Here is a 19,309-nt window from a genome sequence, read left to right as displayed (position 1 = left end):
CACCGCATCGTTCTTCAGCCCTGCTCTGAAACCTTTGGTGCTGATTAATCCAAACCTGTACACAGGGTTGATGGAGCATTCATCAAATCAGTACCACCATTTCTGCTTCCTGAAGTGAGCCAGAACTCCAGCTCAGTCCTCTCTGGACACACTCAGTATCCCAGCATGTTCAGGCTCCAACAATTCACTGCAGAGTCTGCGGGGAGGGAAGCAAACATTTCCTCTTTGCACAGAGAGACTGATTACATTCTAATAATACTGAGATTTATTCTTGTTTCTTAGAAAACAAGCCCCAGCTTTACAGCGTAAGGAGCAGTCATGGGCTGGAATCCCTAACACAAACAACTCTGCTCGTACCCCGGTCCCAAAGGCTGTGGGGCACCGTCCCTCCCAAACCCTGCCTTCCTGGGCTGGTTAAAGTTAGCTGGTGCTGGCTGGGGACCACGTGCTGCTATGGAGGGGGAAGGATTTCTGTGGATACAGCCAAGATTTTTTCCTTTTCAGGATGGCTACTCTCTCATCCAGTTCTCACTTCCTCATGCCTGCAAGTCCTGTGCTTATTTTTTCCCTTGTATAATTTTTAACTTCAACAAGCAGAAGGGCTGACATTCACTGAATACAAGGTCTAAGTGCTACCAGACTGTTTTTGCATAGCAAAGCATTTTGTACCCTTAATAAAATCTGAACCAGAGATAATCTGTTCCAGCTAAAGCAGGAGCAAATCCTGCAGCAGTGCTTTGAGCAGTGTCACTGCTTCTCTGCTGGCTGTGGAGCACAGAGGTGATTTCTTACTCTAAGTATTGGACTGAGAGCCACGGAAAGATCCCTCACCTGAAATACAAGGAATTCTGTCTTCACTGAACTTCTGTGAGTTATATAATCAAAACACAGTAGTTGCCAATGTGAGAACTCAACAGCAAGTATTTTCACAAATTAGGCACAAAGTTAACTGTAACTCGAGTATCTCCTCATGGACCGAATAATACACATTTCATTAAAATAAAATTTTCCAGGAACACTGCATTTAGCATCAGTCAATCTGTAATGGCTATTCCAGTATCTGAAACATTCCCATGAGACATGACAGCCTAAAGGCTCTGAGTTTCGCAATAAGGGGACAGCAGTTAGCTCACGTGCTCAGCATCCCTGTGTGCAGCAGGGCCAGAGCAGCTCCCCAACAGCTGGGCAGGCCTCTGCTTCCCCAAACAGTTCCAGGCACTGCTTCTGCTCTAACCTGGTGATGCACACAGAGGCAGAAGTTTGAATGGCAAGACCATCCTGAAAGAGGAACCCAAATCCTGCAATGGAAATGAAGGAGCATTCAATCTCCAGCAGCAATATGGGAACAGAGGAAGATGCAGGTGTCACAGGCTGCTCGCTGCAGACACCCGGACCAGGTCTGGCTTTCACTACAGCCCATTTTTATGGCTTGCTGTGCTCATCCAAGGCCTCACCATTCTTATTCCGACTGCTCTCAGACAAACTGAAGCACTGCCAGCATTACTTCCCAGACTTACAGCTGCAGAGATACCACCAGCTTGGTTAATCTCCCCCAGATTTGCATTTTTTTCATATTTATACCCCCCAAAAAACCCAACAACTTACACGTAACAAAACTTCACTCTAGCCAACTGGGGAAGGGCTGGTCTAATCCCTAACACCTGTTTCTCTTCCAGTACATACACAGTTCTTTCCTCACAAACCTCTCACTGATGACTCTACCCACCTGCTTTAGTATTTGCACCTTTCTGTGTAAGACCCCTCCACCTCTACAGCACTCAGGTTCTCCCAGCCAGAAGTGCTGGCAGTAAATCTGCAGTTTCCCTGAAGGTCCTCTGGCAGCAGCACATGGGTTCTCAGTATTGATGAAGGCCACTAGCATCTCAGTCTTCACAGCTTACAGAACAGAGCAAAAGCTTTCAGAAGAAACAGAGTAAAGTACATGGAACACAACTGTTGAAATACCCTAAATTTTAAGCAAGCCACAAATTTTAATAACTTTGTTATATTAAAAGATATGTACCAATGTCACCCCACCCCCACAATTCATTAAGGCATTTCACTCCCTTGGGCTCTTGTGACTAAGTATAATATTTCATTAAATATCCTGTTCATACTGGCTTATGTACTAGGGAACACACTAATTTTAGAAAACTGATTAGCTAGTTCTTTCTAACCGAATGTTATTGTAGCTAAGGTCAGATTTTGCACTGAAACTATGGCAACAAAGCCACAGTATTCTTTTGTCTACAAGGTTGGGGCTAGGTTTATTAACAGCACTGTTCTACTTAATAGCTAAGCACTGCTTTTTGGCAATCCCTCCCTTGATCCTACCTGAAATAGGTTGAACTTTCCATGAGGGAAAAAGCTCTGACCTGTGAAAGCAGTTGAGAAAGAATGAGCATTCGAACCAGAACTCTGCTTATTTCTCATTTTCAGTACGTGGTCACTGCCCTGCCTGGTTCCCCCATCTACTGCTTCAGCAGCAAAGAACCCATACCCACATTTTTTAGACGGGCAAACGAAGCACACGGGTCCTAAAACCTCACAGTCCAACTCTCCCTGTTCTTTCGCAGTACCTGAGCCAACAGACTGTGCCATGCACACACCACTCCAGTTAACCATATTAATGGCCACTTTATATTTCAAAGGGGCTTCGCTCTGCCTTCATCTAGATGCAAAACAGCTAAGATGAAAGCGCTCACCCCAGAAGCTGGCAGACAGCTGCTTAACCACAGCACACCAAGCACAGACCAGCACGCAAACTCAGCTCAGCCAGTGCTCAGTGTGTGCCTCAGAAGCCGAGCAGCCCCATCTCCTCTTCCTGTTCAGTGCCTGCAGCTCTTTTCTTGTGCCAAATTAAGAAGACTCTCTTGTAAGCCGTACCACACAGACCTTGCCTCCACTACGGCCTTGGTATCCCAGCAATAGGATACAGCAGATGTTTGGGAATGAGGTGTTCAGGAAAGCACTGCACCTTGCCTGCCTCCTGCCTGGGAAGGGTGGGAGGATGTTGGGTGTGCTCCTGCATGCGCTGCAGCAGCTCTCAGCTTGGATTCCTTCTCAGAACCTTTCAAGCTTCAGCAGGTACAAAGCACATTACTGTGTGCAAAAACACAACATTTCTGTCTTTCCAGTTTTTTGAAAGCTCTAAATGCCACTGTGACAATTGCCTATAACATCTGCTTGTATGTAGGATGCAGTGGGCTAAAAACTCACATTTTAGAGGCAGCGCTCAGGATTTCTTGATCAGATAAAGGGCATCAAATTCAAAGGCGTACTCACAGTTGGCAGTTTTCTGGTACAGTTATATAAATACTTCAACTCATACTAAAGGATTCCTCATCAAGCCCATGAAAACGTATTGCAGATATTTAACAGTATCCTTCTGCAAGATATATTCTTCCAGCAATAAGTGACCAATACTTCAGTCTTAAAGATGTTATAGGCACAATACTAGACTCTACTTTCCTTCTTTCCCTCATCCATCACTCTAACCTTGAAGTTTCTTTTGAGTTTCCACTACATCTCATCAGTGTCCTTAGCATCAGTTCTTCTTTGCATGACATTTGCCTCTTGGGGAAAACAGAGAAGTCAGATAAGCAGGTGCTCAGTGCTGCTGTCCCACTTGGTGTTCAGTTTTGGTACTCAGCACGTGCATTGTAGTCTGACTCGGACAGCACAGAACAGAGGAGTCACAACTCCACTGCACCCTGCACAGAGCTCTTCCAGGCAACCACGCTAAGCTTTCAACTCAGCACTCAGGCACTTCCAAACATTCTGCCTGGAACGAAAAAGGAATTTTGCAATTGCATCTGTTATCTGTTCTCTGTTATCAAAGTGAAAAGGCCCCATTTAGACATGAGTTCAAGCATTTTAAAAAACGTCTTTTAGTTAATATACCCACACATTTCACCAGCATTACAAGTCTCTATTCCAGGAGAAAAAGACAGCTGAGCCTGGCCACGCAGCCATGCCCAGCACGTTTCTTGTCTCACGGTCAGCCCTGGAACCTGCTCCACTCTGCAGAGCACCCACCCCAACTCAGGCAGTGCACACACAAGTCACCCACTTCAGATTATTCTACATCGAAGTTTAAAAAGCAATCTGAGCTGATATAATGGCTTTCAGCAGACTAGACATAGGACAACATGCACAGGTACGTGGGGAGCAAGGATTTCAGGCTGCACGCTTATCTGAAGCCAAACACACAACACCTAGGGGCTTACACTGCTGAAAACTATTCTGATGAGTACAGGGACAGAGCTGACCTATCTTACCACCTAACAAGTGCGCTTTCATGCACTGCTAATGTTTTTGCTATGCTAAGAGCAGAGGAGTCTGGGTGTTTATTTCGATTATTTCACATTCTAAAGTGTTTGGGAAAGCTGAGCACGCAACCCTCTAACTGCCAATTCCCTCAGCCTCAGTTCTAATGCTGAGCTGCACACCAGTCTGCATCAGTTGAACAGGGGTAAATAAGGAAGTACACACATAAATCCTCCAACCCCACTGCCTGTATCAGCACTGCATAAATTCCATGCTCTCCTTCACACCACTAATGGCAAAGCTAAGAACAAAACAGCCCTCAAACATTTCTGTGATGGAGGGGCGCTGACTTCAACCAGTGCCAAGCACAGTGCAAATTTAAGAGAAATCCATCAAAAGAATTGGGATGTGCACATATATACATCAAATTTCTGTGTTAAAGCCCCTCTGCAGAGCCCAGGCCATGCCTGTGCCGAAGGTGAACTTGCAGTTTGAAGCCCTTGACCCCAGCAGGGCCGTGGCAGTGCCAGACAAGCAGGGCAACTGCTTCCTGACAGCAGCACTCATAAAGAGCACACAGTATGGATTAGGATCAAAAGAACAAACAGAATCTGAATCGCTCATCTTCTGCTTCTCCATGAGGGTATTTTAAGTCTAAGAGATATGGGTTCATTCCTTGAACATCTTGCCAAAAAAAGCGTGTTGCCCAGCAACTACTAAAACAGCGCTCTGGAAGGAGGTGGCTGCTGGAGGAGTTAACCCATCAATGCCTGCTTCCTGCAGCCCTGCAGGGCCCAGCAGCCTGCATGTCCCAAACACAGAGCTGCCACAAGCTGCTGGCAGACGGGCTGCCTCACTGCAGCACCAGTGTCCCACACCAAGCAAACACGCTGGGCTTAGCACACTGCTACGCTCCCATCCAAAATGAACACAAGCGAAGCCTCTGTGAAAGTACATCCAAGCAAACACAGCAGATCCAGCAGCTGCAGCCCCGGCCTCTGCTTCTGCTTTGCCACTGCGCCAGGTCTGACCCGTTTCATTTACAAAGCAGCAATCTGTCTCTGTGCATTTAAGCACAAATCATTCCTAATGAAATACTGTGCTGCTTTTAACCTGTCTGGAGGGTCAGCTCTAGTTCATACTTTCCACATAAATCCATGCATATCCCAGGCATGTTCATTTACAGTCACTGCTTGGATGCACAGTCATACTCACAGGCAGCAGACTGAGCATCAATTCCAGCTGTATAAAATAGCAAAATGCCTTTTTTTGTTCAAAGCAGTGCAGATAACTAAGGAATTGCCACACTTACTTTTTTTGGAGACTTCCACAACTAGGATTTCTTCCAGGAATCTCATCTGCACACAGTGCATTCAGACAAGCCATTTACTTCCCCATGAATTTTCATATCAACATTTTAAAAAAGAAACACTAGTGAATGCAATTCTTGAGTCCTATCATTCGCAAGGAATTTTAGGGGTTTTTAATGGAATTCGTTGAAGCTGAAGACACGAAGGGACAGACATGCACTGGACTGTTAAAAAAAAAAAAAAAAAAAAAAAAAAAGAAAACCAAACTCAAACAAACACAAACAAACCAAACCACAGCATCATTTAAAGTGGTCCTGAAAGCCAGAGAAAAGAAAACGAAATCTCACAGACCGTAATCACCACTCAACCTCAAACCACTCTGGGTGCTGTCTGCATCTGGGGGGGGTGGGAAAAGGAAGAGAGAAAAATGAGCTCGCACACCTCCAAGCATTCCTGTAATATTCTGAGGACAGAAGACATAATAGCATTTAATATGTGCAATAACTGCTGGTAAACCATCATCGCAACTTCAGTGTGTTGAACTAATAACTTTGGAGTTTTAAGGCCTATTGCTGCTTTCCAGCTTGGTACTTCAGGTTTTCCCATCTAACACATCCTCTATTTCTTTCTGCCCTTCTTTTTCCTCCCGTTAGGCTCTTACTCTGCACCCCGAAGCTGACCTGAGCTCCATCCCTCCTCACAGCCTCCAGCACTCTCTCCCTTCCCGTGCTCCACACCACCAGCAGACAAATCTCTCCACCTATTTTTACCACAGCTCTGCCAATGAAAGCAGCCCTGGTGTCCTCAGGACACCCCTGGTTCCCTGAAGCAGGCTGACGGGCTCCCATCGCTCCCAGCTCCAGCCGCGCTGCCGCTCCACAAGCACTCTGGGCTTCCCTCGTGTTCTCAGCCCAACACAAAGTCAGCATTCTGCAGGGAGTGACTTACTAACACACAAACACAGTGAACTTCAAGCACAGCTCATTGCAAGGAGGATCTCATGGCACCAGAAGCCAGGTTACGGCACAGAGCATTTTTCCAGTACTGTGCCTTTCCAAAGCCATAATGGCAGTCACCGCCATTCGATTCACTTTGGCCCTGCACTAACAAGATCTCCAGAAGTTATTCCTCAGTGACTGCTCCCAGCACTTCACACCAATTTCAGCTCACACCAAGGTCCCACCCCTCCTCCAGCCTTCCTGAAGCAAAGCAAGTCTGAACCTGAAGTATGCGGGAACAAAATTCTGGGATTGCTGAATGGCTTCCACCAGATGCCCATTGTTGCTTTATATCCCCAAAGTAAGTGATGCTGTTCAGACAAATACCTTAGGGAAGGCTGTGCTTTGTTTGCAAGGAAGGTATTTTTGGAAGGTGCTCTTAAAACACGTGGACTGAAGAGACAGGGCTGTAGTTCCTGACTGTGTCACAGACAACACCCCCACACGTGTCTGAGTGCCTCTGCTTCAACATTAAAAAGGGACATTTTCCACTTGCGTTGAAGATGGTGAGATAAATTTCATCATCATTTCTCCCAAATATATTAGTGCAGAAAGCGTTTTTATCTTGAGCCACGCTTACAAAGCACACATATAAACAACTGAAATTCCTGCTAAAATTTTATGACTTCTGTTGCCATTTACCATTAAGCATAAACTTCCCCACAAAAGCTTTAGTGAAGTGACTACAAAGGTTGGAAAAGGTTCATACCATTCTTTCTCAATGTATAAATTACAAGTAACATGAGAACTTTTACAACGTCCAACAACATTTTATGCCAAACAAATGTTTCTTTGTACTTGCAGTTCCTAAACCATGCTAGAAATAATTGCTTTTCTCTCTCTCCACCCCTTCCCTTTCTCTTCCATCCCCCACCTTGTCCCCAATCTCTTCTACGCCCAGCCATTTCAGTCAGATCTGGATTTGATTCTTGATTTGATTGCCTAGTTAGTGCTCTAGATAATGTAATATCATCACCCTTGTTCTGGAGAGTTTAACACTGACTTTTTAAGTTTCTCCAGGTTGCCTCTTCAATACCTGAATCATTGGCGTCCAAATTACTCTCTGGAAAGAGAACTGAAACTTACAGGGACATTCTGGTAGGACAGATGTGAAAGCCAGACCCCATTTGCAGCCACCCCTCACAGAGCCTTCATGTCCAACAACTCAATTCAATTCACAGACATTCACACACGCACTTTTTCCACCCCCCCTATGAGTTGCCCTTTGTGGAAGACTGCAATGCTAAAATATTCCATAGAGAGGGAGGTGCTTCAGAACAGTTTGCACAAAATGAAGGACTTCTTCCACCTGGATGGTAACAAACAGCCTAGCAAACTCACCTCTGAACTTTTTGGGTGGGTTATTAAGGTCACCTGCTTCTGGCTGTACAACACACCGGTCATCCACAAGGCTGCAAAGAAATGAGAAATCAAGTAAGATTCTTTTCCTCTGCAATAGCTTACATCCTCGCTAGCAAAACCAAAGTGGTTTATCCACAATAAATATCCGAGTGGCCACTTCAGCAGAAGACATTGCCCAAATGCCAAATCTCTCTAAGAAGCATGCAGCTAATTTCTACTGTTGCCCAGAGCTATGCTTCTAGATAGGTGGGACAATAAGTAAGTAATTGCTCCTGTAAACTGCATCTGCTTTCTGTCCCCTTTTGAGGTGCAGACAGAACAGCCCATATTCTAGTTGAGTGATAAACAGCCTTAAAACAATTATTGCCTCTTGGACAGATTTGAATAATGGTGTAATTGTGTTTGCATTAAAAGACAGAACAGGACAATGTGACCGGGTGAACTGGACACTGATTACACGGCTCTCCTTCAGTATCAAGAAAGGTAGAAGCATCAACTGCCACAGTAAAAATTGACCCTCAGGAGATAAGAAGGCATAAATACACCCTCCTGCTTCCCAGTCATAAACACTAGCAAAGTCAGGAGGGCAAACTAACCTCCTTTTAGCAGAAAGGAAGTGAATTGGATAAGTGAACCCAAGAGATTTTAATAGGAAATGCCAGCACAGAGCTTCTCCTGTGAACACACACTGGCAACAAAATAAACACCCAAAAACCTGGAGGCTCAATGCAAAGCCCACAGAGTACATTAAACATTTAAGATGTACTTGTCATCTCTGCTCTGCTCCTAGCATGCTGTGTCAACGTGAAGCTGCTCCATTATCAGACAATATTTCCAAATTGCGAGGAATGCAACTGGAACCAAATACTCTGTTGTTTCTGATTTGATGTTCAGTTATACAATTTGGCCCCTTAAAACCAATCTGTCAAAGAGGCTTTCTACACAGATGTAGAACATAAAACTCAGAGGTCTTAGAGGTTTGAGAGGTCCATTCTCATGCAGGATCAACTTGAGAGACTGAGATCTAGAATATGAGAGTTGTTCCTTGCAGAGGCCGGTTACATGCAGGAGCATCTGGAGACAACAGTTACGGAAAGTCAAGAAGTGCATAAGAATTAAGAGGTCAGAGAGACTAAGTGGACTCGACAGGTCTATGCATCTAAGATTTGCAAATGCAAACATTCAGAGTAAGTTGCTTTTTCCCCATGGATTTTCTCCCTATTCGGTATTTTACAAACATGCACGTGCTCCAACCAGAATGACAGCACTAATATCTGAGCTGACTGAAACACCTGCTTCTAGAGAACGAATGGCCAAAAGGTATTGAAAGTCAAATGGGTTACTCTGATAATCCCCCATACAGTTACTCTCAGTGCAGTGTATATCCCTCTCATCCTGAGATTCAATTGAAAGTAAGGAGGAGCTTCCCAAATTACTAAGAAAATAACTTCACAAGGTACAAAACACAGAAGAGGATATTTTATACGCTAGCAATCATAGTGATGACAGCACTGAGTTTGGGAAACAGCAAGAGTAAAGTCCTGATTAAACAACAGTCACGTCATAGGAGTATTAAATAGGAACACTCTTCAAAGAGAGTTATTTGGCTAAAATGACATTAGAATGTAGAGCAGTATCTGTTTCTCAACCTTCATTAGCCACATGAACAAGCCATTACACATCGTTATGACATAAGACTGTCAGAACTCCACATGGTATAAAGCACAATTACACTGAATCTTCTCTTTGGTTCTTTAATTTTCTCCAGGACAAAGACTAAATTAAGTACGGGACAAAGCTAATTTGATTATGAAGGCTTATTAAGATGATAATGCATTTCATGTTTCACATAGCAATCGGGATTTCTGGCTCAAATTAGGCTCAGAAGATGTGTGGCCATTCTATAACGCCATTACCTTAAAACAGTACTAATCGAATCAACGAGGATGCTTGTAATGCTGAGGGATCTTCAAATCTGCCATCGGAACATCTCATCAAGCCTAAAACAAATAGGTGCTTCGGGCCTGTAATGTCTAGAAGGACTACCCATGGTGAAAAATATCTGCTCAGCAATGCCATCAAAGCCACAGCCACTGCATAATGTTCATCATGCACTGTATAGGATTAAACATAACAACTTTCTACTTGTTTTGGAATTATCTACTGCCAAACTTGCTTCAATACTAGGAATAAAAAAGCCAAATGTACAGTATTGCTCAGTTCATTGTGCCAGTTTTCAGCAGATAGTATTTGGCCAGTTACGCAGCCGATCGAATACTGCAGTGTGCATCTCATATTTGACGAGTACCTGGGAAATTTGTCAAATACATTTGCCAAATACTATTCAACCAACCCTACTTACTACATTCCCTTGCTTTTATCATACCTTCTTTCCCTTCTGGCAGCATCCCATATTTTCTTCTCTTTCCTATAATAGATCATGGTGCATCTTCAGTGTCTGCTTCCTTCTCTGCCCCCTTATTTTCCAGAATCCTAATAGCTAGAGGACTAAACCTACAAGTTAGTTTGGAGTCACTGTGATGAGATTCCAGCCCATTGTTTCCTGCTGAGAGACTTACCAGGATGCTGTCTTTGTACCCTGCTTGGGAGCTTCATTTATCAGATGCATCTGGACAGTAGGCATCAAAAAATTTGCTGTCACTGTACCCACCCTGAGGCCCTTACGGCTACTGGAAATGAGAAAGAGCATGTTGTGTGTGTGCCCACTCACCACATCATCAAGCTTTCTGGTTGCTTCTTTGCTACTCGTTACCGAAGAACACAGCAACGTGCCACACTATTTCCCTCCCACTAATTTCCCACTGCTTTAAAACCAGGTGGCAGATGTGCCTGCATCTCATCCAGCCCCCTGGAAGCTCTTCCAAACTCATACACAGCTCCACTGCCAGCTTCCAACATTCTGAGAGAGTTCTCTTAAGCGGTAGTTGAGCAGAATCAAACATAACCCTGCCACTCGTGTCAAAGCTACATTTCAATTCTGTGGTTTCTCTGCAGAGCCTTCCTATGTGAAGGACTACTTTCTGTTCAATGAGGTGGGATGCATGTCTTCCTGCTCGAGAGGCTCTCTCCTACAGAGCACCTGCTCAGATGGATTTGCAGAAGACAGCACAGAGGAGCTGTGTGAGGAAGCTCGGGGCACAGGAGCAGGCACAGCACGGCTCCCGGCACAGCTCCAGGGCGGCTGGCTGTTGCCAAAAGATTGAAAATGCTCTCCTCTGACTGAAGAAGTACAGTTTTGTTTTCCTGAGAAACCTCAAACACCGTAGGACAAGACACAACTAGTCATAGCAGTAATTCGGTGGTGTACACACGGTTTGGCTCAGGGTTTCCAATTTTGTTTTTCCAATGCCTACACATACATTGCTATCTTCTTTTTTCCAATCAGTACTGGGGCCTGTCTGTTGCTGACTGGGGTGGGCAGGAAGGGACAGGACAGGACACACGGATGGACATGGGACAGACAACATGAAAATCATTTACTTTCATTCACTCCCTCTACCCACAGCTTAACCTTGGAAAGCCTCTTCCTCCCCACCAAGTACATTAACACCATGCCACAGCCATCGATATGTCCTTCATCCTCCCAAGAAATCTAACTTGCAATATTTATTTCACGCCATTTTTAAACTTAGGGCAAGATCTGTACAGAACACAACTTGGCTTTGCCCAGCATTGCCTGGAAGTCGGGCCCACGACAGCCGATTGAGCTCTGTTAGTTCTTACACATGTGTTTTGTACAAGAGAACAGCTGTTCTTACCCCAAAGTGCTAATAAATCCATTGGTTGAGCCCTCTGCATAGAGAGAACAAATATCTCCAATATGAAGGAAGCTCGACATCTTGTCAGTCATCTCTGGCTTAGAGCCCCTGGAAGAACAAAGTGAAACATTACTACTTATTATGTAGAACGATTTCTCCATACAAATCGCTGAAGGTTACAACAATAGGACTCCTTGTGTTTATTTGTTTGGAAAAAGGGACACGCTCCCATGTTGGAATTTCAGGTATCAAGGACAGCACAGCATGCCAAATTGCCTGCTTAGAAAAATAAGCTAGGGGAAAACAGCAGGCTGCTGGCACCCCATGCAGCATGGGTTGTTTCTCTAGAAGCCATATCCTACCACACAGATGTTCACAGATACCTCACACCAGGCGTGCCAGAGTGTCTCATCCCATGCAAGAGGGAAAAAAGGAAGAAGAGTGCTTCGGTTTAAGCTCCATTACTTGTACCATCTGTATTACAGCCCGTATCTCTGCCTAAAACACTTCCGCCACAATGAGAGGTAGGTATGAGTGTATTTAAAGGTCCTCTGGTGTGCTGAAATAGCACTCACAGGAATAGTAATGTAAAACAGTGCCATGATTCATAGAACCATAGAAATCGTTGGAGTTGGAAAGGAACAGCTTCTGTCACCCACAGGAATGCTGGGGTGAGCCATGTACCCAGAGCTGCTGCTTCAAACAGGCCATTACAGCAAGACCCACTCAATATGCCCCACAATGGATTTCACATCTGAAAATGTAAAGCTTCAGATTTTCCAGGGGCAAATACTTTAAATGACATAAAAAGAAGCCAAATCCCTGTGAAATGAGGAACGTTCAATCCTGTTTAAAAACAAACGTAAGGCAGAGGGGCCACGACTCAGCCTCGACAGCTTCTGCAGCATTAAGAACACCATTATTTCCTTCAAAGTCCCAAATCCTGGGCTGAATGGCACAGGACTTACCTGCCATTTAAACAAATACAGAACAGCCAGTTTCCATCTGCCACAGCAACAGAGAGAAACAAACAACAGGAGCCCTGATAAAAAGAAGCCCGACCAGAGAGTTTTCAAAGATGTCCTTTCAAAAGCCATTTACTGGTTTCTTGGAGACGTTCCTAAGCTGTGGCTTTTGATCACCAACCTCAAAACACTGAGTTAAGCTCTCTGCCCATGAGCCTCCTACCAGCAGGCAGCACTGAATCACCCTGAGCCGCTCAGCCCCGCAGGTCGGCGATGCTCCAAAGGGCAAAGCCCAGGACAGGGCTGCAAGGAAAAACAACTGCAAACACGTTCACCCTCCCTCACATCAACCACGACACACCAAAATCAACTCCCAGCGAGCTACCATCAGGAGATACACAGCAGGAAATCATGCTGATATACAGCTCAGCCCTGACATGCGCGTGGGATAAAGATCCTTTTTCATTGAGTATTAACTTGTTTACCAAAGGTGTAAGGCTCAAGTTTATTAAGCAAGGCTGGAGATCAACGAGGACAGATTTGAGGGATTTAAAAGTTAATGCTGATAATACACAGCAGATATCAGAGTGCTGGCAAAAACCAAAGGCTGCACTTCTCTTCTGCAAAGCTGCAAACAACCATCCCTCCTCACTGCCTGGCCCAAAGCGTTGGGGTGGGGGACAATAAACACAGCTGTTAAGCCAAAACATGTGTTGGACATTCTCATGGCTGTAAGTCATTGTGCCTCTTGTACAGTTGAAACCAAAATGAAGAAAAAAAAAAAGCAACCAAGAAAAACCCAAATGGGAACAGGCTAAGATCACATGCAGAGTTGCAGAGCGAGGAATCTCAGCTCCTCTGAAATCAAACCTGCATGCGCAGAAGCAATGTGCTTGGCTTCAGGTTGCTTGCTTAGTGCCAAGTCCTTCAGCCACTGCATATGCTACAGAGCCCAGACCACAGAATCACAGAATGGCCTGGGTTGCAAAGGAGCACAATGCTCATCCAGTCCCAACCCCCTGCTGTGTGCAGGTCGCCAACCAGCAGCCCAGGCTGCCCAGAGCCACATCCAGCCTGGCCTGGAATGCCTGCAGGGATGGGGCATCCACAGCCTCCTTGGGCAACCTGTTCCAGTGCCTCACCACCCTCTGGGTGGAAAAGCACCCTCAATGTGAAAAAAACAACAAAACTTCCCTTCGCTCTCCATAAGTGGACAGAAACCATCGCTATCTATTTTAAAATACATGCCAGAAACATCAGATATAGGCAGAAAGACTGAATTAGCATCACCAGAATCTCAGCTTTCCTGATTTCCTGACCTGGAAGTTAACTACAAAAACTTCTTACAAAACAAACTTTCAGATCCTCAAAATGAAAGCTCTGCCTTAAGCTCACAGATCCCAAGCAAGGAGCAGCCAAGCATATAGAAAGTGCGGTAATTCTGGGGGCACAACGCCCGCTCTGCTCGGACACTTGCACTGATTTCTGATGCTTCGGGGCCTTGGGGCTGTGCAGTGTTACAGCATCCCTACACACACTGCATTTCTAGCTCTCAACTCCTCCGTTTTACCACGGCAAGTAAGAATCCCTTTCAGCAGGAATTACTTCCCAGGACTGCATTATTTTCCTTTGGAAGAGGCAGATGTTTACCAAAGCAGTTTCCAAGAAAATGTGCAGGTCAAAATTATTCTTTTCTAGTGGAAATCAATTTTTTTCTCTGAAAAAAAAAAACCAAACCCAACAAACCCTGATATCCCAGACCACTGAACAGAAGCAGGCCTAAGGATGTGCAATCAGATTTTGGCATCGCAGTAACTATTTCCCACTTGGCATTTCCCCCCAGGTTCCAGCAGGTGGGGCGAGGGGCTGAGTGACCCACATCGTGGTCTCACATGAAGGGAATCATTTCCAAAGCAGCTCTGTTTAGTTGTAAGCTGCTTTCCTAGCCTCCTTCCAAGCACTAGTGATGCCTAACAAAATTAGTCCACTGGTTAATCAATTATTTGCATTAAACTAACAGAAATTGAGTATTTGCCACCTCTGAGTCTTAGGACAACTAGGATATCTGAGACAAAAAAAAACAACTCTAAGCTTTTCGAAAGCAACGTTCCCAGGTGACCAGCTTGAAAACCCTGTCAAAGCAACCGGTCATCAGTGTGACCCTGAAATCTCAGCTGTATGGAGGTCTGTGTGTTCCCTGTGTCGGGGAGCCCGGAGGGAAAGCTCTGTTAGCCTGGGCACACACAGCCATGCTCACAGCACGGCTGGGGCATGCAGACCTTCCCACACGTGGGATCCACAGCACCGGGCACAGGCTGGCAGCAGTGACCCCTGAGGAACAAGGGATGGGGATTCCCGCATGCGCAGCCCGTGGTGGTGTTCAAAGCAAAATCACTGCTCCAAAAGCAATTGTGCTCTGTAGATAAACATAAGCCTCGCTCTGAAATTTGTTTATTTTAGATATGCCAGTGCCAAGAGCCATTGATTATTACTAGAGGGGAGGACCCCAAGGGCACCGTTGGTGCTGCACAGAGCCAATTCCTGGCAGCTCTGTCATGACGTCAGAGCTGAACTAAAACTCCTTAACAAATGGAAGGTCAGGAGATGACAGCAGTGCAGCAATGTGGGCATACGGGCACGGAAAAGGTGAGCCGGGTTTCTCCAGACACGTGTTGGAGGTTTGTAACACAGATGGCTGCATGGTGGGCAGCAGCAACATGAGTTGTTAAAGGAGACAAAGGCGATTCTGCTTTGGGGGAAAAGGAGGAACACTGACAAACTGTGCAATGCTTGAGATGAGAAATGGAATATGAACTAGAGGCAGGCTGTTGCACTGGGAAGTTGGCTGTATTTACCCATGAGCACAGAAAAACACCTCAAAGATGAACACTTCCTACTATTTTTCTTTTTAAGCCCTGACAGCTTAAATTCTTCCAGTTATGCAGGCAATAACTTCAACCCGCCTATCATCTACGTAAAAGCCAGTGTGTCTTCAGATACATTTTATGCACAATTTACCTGCACAGGAAAACAGAACTCAGTCCCTATTTAAGAAGATAAACACAAATAACAAATACAGAACCCCACAGAATCTGCAAGGCGCACCTCTCAAAGTCATTCCGCCCTCCTATAGCTTTGATGCATGGGACTGGCTATGAGAGTGCATTAGCTAAATCAGGAAGCAAACTAAAGCAAAGGGAACACCTCCTGAGTTTTAGCACGAGCACTGCCCTGCTGCTCCGTGCTGCTTTGATGCCTGGTCTGTGATGGGACAGCAACCATAGGAAACACAGGGCCCATTTTTGGTCGCATCCATACAGATTCCATCTTGCACACCCTTAAAACGGGCTGCATTGCACACAGTGAATGCCAACAAGTAGGAGCAGCGCAGGCAGGCCATGTGCTCAGCCCAGTGACCTTGATTCAGCCACAGCAAGTTTGATACTGTCACTGAATCTCAGCTGGGAGATTTCAACTCGTGTTCCCATGCAAACACACTTCATAATGGCAGCTAAAGCAGAATTAGCAGTGAAAACACTTAGAAATCAAACTGACTGTTACATATCAAATACCTTAATGAGACATCTGCTTTTTGAAGATCTCGGAATAGGAAATGCAACTGCTTTGTAAACATATCACACTAATTTCTCCCATCACTCATCCCAATCTTCACACTCAGAAGCAAACAGGCTTCAGAGCAATGCTGGAGGCTTGTTTTCCTTGAGCAAGAGTAGAGGCCCTGTCTGAAGTTCCTCCTTACAGATGGGAACCACTGAAACAAAACTCCTGCAGGATGCTATTCCTCACCTTTAGCAATTGAGCACTGAAAGACTTCTCAAAGAATTTCAAGCTATTTTGCAGATACCACATCTCATGCATCTGCTTTGTGTGGGATTTTAATACACTAACCTATGACTGCAAATCCTATTTGTAAAATAAACAAGACCCAGTAAATCTCATCACTGACAGCAGATCTCCAGCAACTGCGATACAAATGACTTTATCTTTTGAAGATGGCTCTAATAATGTTTATTTTGAGCAAGAAAGCTCCTCGCTGTGCCTTGTGGTCCCATGACGTGCTCAGTTCTCTATTATCATATTTTCACTGTAGTTTACTGCTCAATTAAGTAGAGACTTGTGATCTTATACGTACTTTCCAGAAACTGGGGCAGCACTTATCAAAGTCGTCTTCCCTATTTAGACTGTTTAGGCAGGAATCAGATCTCAAACTGTGCTGCACTGCTTCAAGTTAATGCTGCAGACAGGAAGCTCCGCAGCCAAAGATCAGCTTTGGTTTTTAACAGAAAAGAAATCCGTTTTTAAGAGTAGAGACAACAAAAGCTAGGATGCAAAGGACTGCTTAACGGCAAAAGCCATCACCATGCATGTGAGGACTGCCCTCACTCAGCAGGCACCACCAGCATCACAAAGACCTGGTCAGATGGGAACCCAGCAGACCACACACACCTAAGGGACAGAATCAAGCAGAACTGTGCCCCTGGTATTTGTGCGTCAGGCCATGCAGATTACTTCCAAACGCTCCTGAACTCCCAGGGTTTCAGTGAAAGTTGGGCGCTGGAGCACCTCTGCAAATTGAAACTTCAGAAGAAGATCCGATCCATAAGTCGCACCTACAGCCTCAGTCTAATGTTGCTCCTAACATACACTTTTCTAATGACTTCTACATGCTTGAGATGGGATCCTCCCAGCATTTTGTACCTATTTTTACAGGTGCCATTCCTGTCATAAAAACTGAAACAAAAAAGCTTCTGTTCCCCATTTTTATTTCAATTTAAAAAAGAACGAAGGAAGGTTTCCTCCCGGAGGGCTGTAAGAAAGGTTCATAAGAATTCCATTAAAGCAGCTAAAGCAAGGAGGAAGCTCCTTTTTAAAGACCACCCAGTGAATAAGCACTCTTCTGGGGCTGCAAAATGCAGCGCTGCCACCTTCAAAGCCTGGCTCAACAGACCACAGCGCACACAGCCCAGTGGGAAAGGGAAAGCAGCAGGGCTGGGCCACGGAGCAAAGGCTGCAGGCTCCAACAGCAGGGACAGGTGTTGTCATTGTACAGATTACACATTTTAAAAGATATCAGCACGGTATGTTTATCTACCACACGATCTTGTTTTCCATTTAACTGCAGCCTCTCATGTCCAGAAGCCTGCTATCCACAGACAAGTTCTCTTTTGATGAACTGTTAGATTAAAAAGGAGAAACGCACTTTCTCAGAGGAAGCATTTCTCAGTCTTAATGCTTAAACACAGCAGATTTTTCTATAGCTTGCAGGTGGAGGATGAGGAGAAGGATGCAGCAGCACACAGGACTTAGCAACGGGCACACAGCAGGCTGAGCCCAGAGCCAATAAAGGGCTCCCTGCACACCTCTTAAATTCATCCAGCTTGACAATGACCAAGTTAATTGCGTTCTAGCCATACCTTTCGCTGCTGAGCAGAAACACCCATTTATTTACAGTTGCCATTACAATTAGAAAGTTACTCAGAAGGTAATACTGAACAGGTGCAATGAAGCACGATTTAATGAAAGGGGAGAAACAGATAAAGGAACAGATTTTGTCAACTTTAACCTCAAGAACATCCTCCACACAATAAATATGCATGACACTGATTATTTTTACTTGTCCAGAGCAGCCAGGTGGGCAAACAGGCACCTGGCCATGACAGAAAAGCTACCTAAACACCCCTAACAAGGCACTGGGCAGCAGTATGCTGTGACAGGCATCTCCCACCACAGCCATCAGGCTGATGTCAGAAACACAGCTGACAGATCCCACTGACAGGCAGGAGCCAAAAAAGAGCACCTATTAGAGATGCGCTGTCAGGGCACACATCATTTTTAAAGTTTCAAACCAAATGTGACCTGACAGCAACTTTTTAATTTCATTAGAAGTGGGCAGCACTTGCTGAAGTTGATGCTTACTGAAGCCCATACTTACTGGCTCTAGACTTGGTGGGAGAAAGCAGCCTAGATGCCAGCTTCCTGGTGAAGCCCTATGAGCACACAGCGTTTTCCAGAATATTTTATTAGGAGAGACTTGGAACGTGCCAAAAGAAATGGAGCAACCAATGTCAGGAATAAGGAGAGTGAGCATGGTTTACAGCATCCACTGAAGCCTGGCCAGGAAAACACATAAAACATTAAGCAGTCTGCATAGCCATACACCTACCAGACCTCACTCACGATGGGCTGCCTCCTACAGCCCACACTTCTTCCCTTCAAGAGATGCAAGTTTCTGGCAAATACTCTACATCTCTACATCTAGGGGAGCATTTTTGTTCCGCCTGTCCATCTCCCCAGACTGTCCTCACACAACTCTTTCACCTATCCTGAGTGCTGTACTTCCCACCTCCTCCTTTACCTTGGTGGAGGTTCTCTGCCCTCCATGGTGTCGCTGGAGTCTCCTTCCAGGATTGGGCTTTGCAGGATGGCTCCTGGTAGCTTCAGGTCCCCACTGGCAGTAGTGCCAACGCTTCTCTTCCCCTAGCAGGGCTCTCCAGCTGAAGACTTGAGTCGTACCCGGCTCGCAGCTGCAGCAGCCCTATGGGGTGAGCTGGCTCCTTCCCTCCTGGACACCTCAGCAGGCAACCAGGTCTGAAGAAAGAGCCCAA

General features: G+C 45.3%; 1 protein-coding gene across 4 annotated transcripts in view; it reads right to left on the bottom strand.

Annotated features, from left to right (window-relative positions):
* The window catches only part of ITPR1 (inositol 1,4,5-trisphosphate receptor type 1), a gene marked incomplete at both ends in the record, with an annotated part of 144,712 nt that extends 125,627 nt beyond the window's left edge, over window positions 1–19,085 (bottom strand). For 2 of the 4 annotated variants that reach the window (XM_079540214.1, XM_079540215.1), the window contains 2 exons: window positions 7,919–7,989; window positions 11,719–11,810. In XM_079540214.1, the coding sequence (XP_079396340.1) occupies window positions 7,919–7,989; window positions 11,719–11,810 (163 nt within the window). Of the gene's footprint in view, window positions 1–7,918; window positions 7,990–10,518; window positions 10,630–11,718; window positions 11,827–19,059 lie in introns of those variants that run through there. The other 2 variants (XM_079540213.1, XM_079540216.1) reach the window with 2 other exon arrangements.
* Window positions 19,086–19,309: the final 224 nt, after the last annotated feature.

The sequence above is a fragment of the Tetrao urogallus genome, assembly GCF_951394365.1.
Source record: "Tetrao urogallus genome assembly, chromosome: 10".
In the NCBI taxonomy this organism is placed as follows: Eukaryota; Metazoa; Chordata; class Aves; order Galliformes; family Phasianidae; genus Tetrao; species Tetrao urogallus.
Note: the sequence above shows the minus strand (reverse complement) of the source record. Positions and strands in the feature narration are given on the sequence as shown.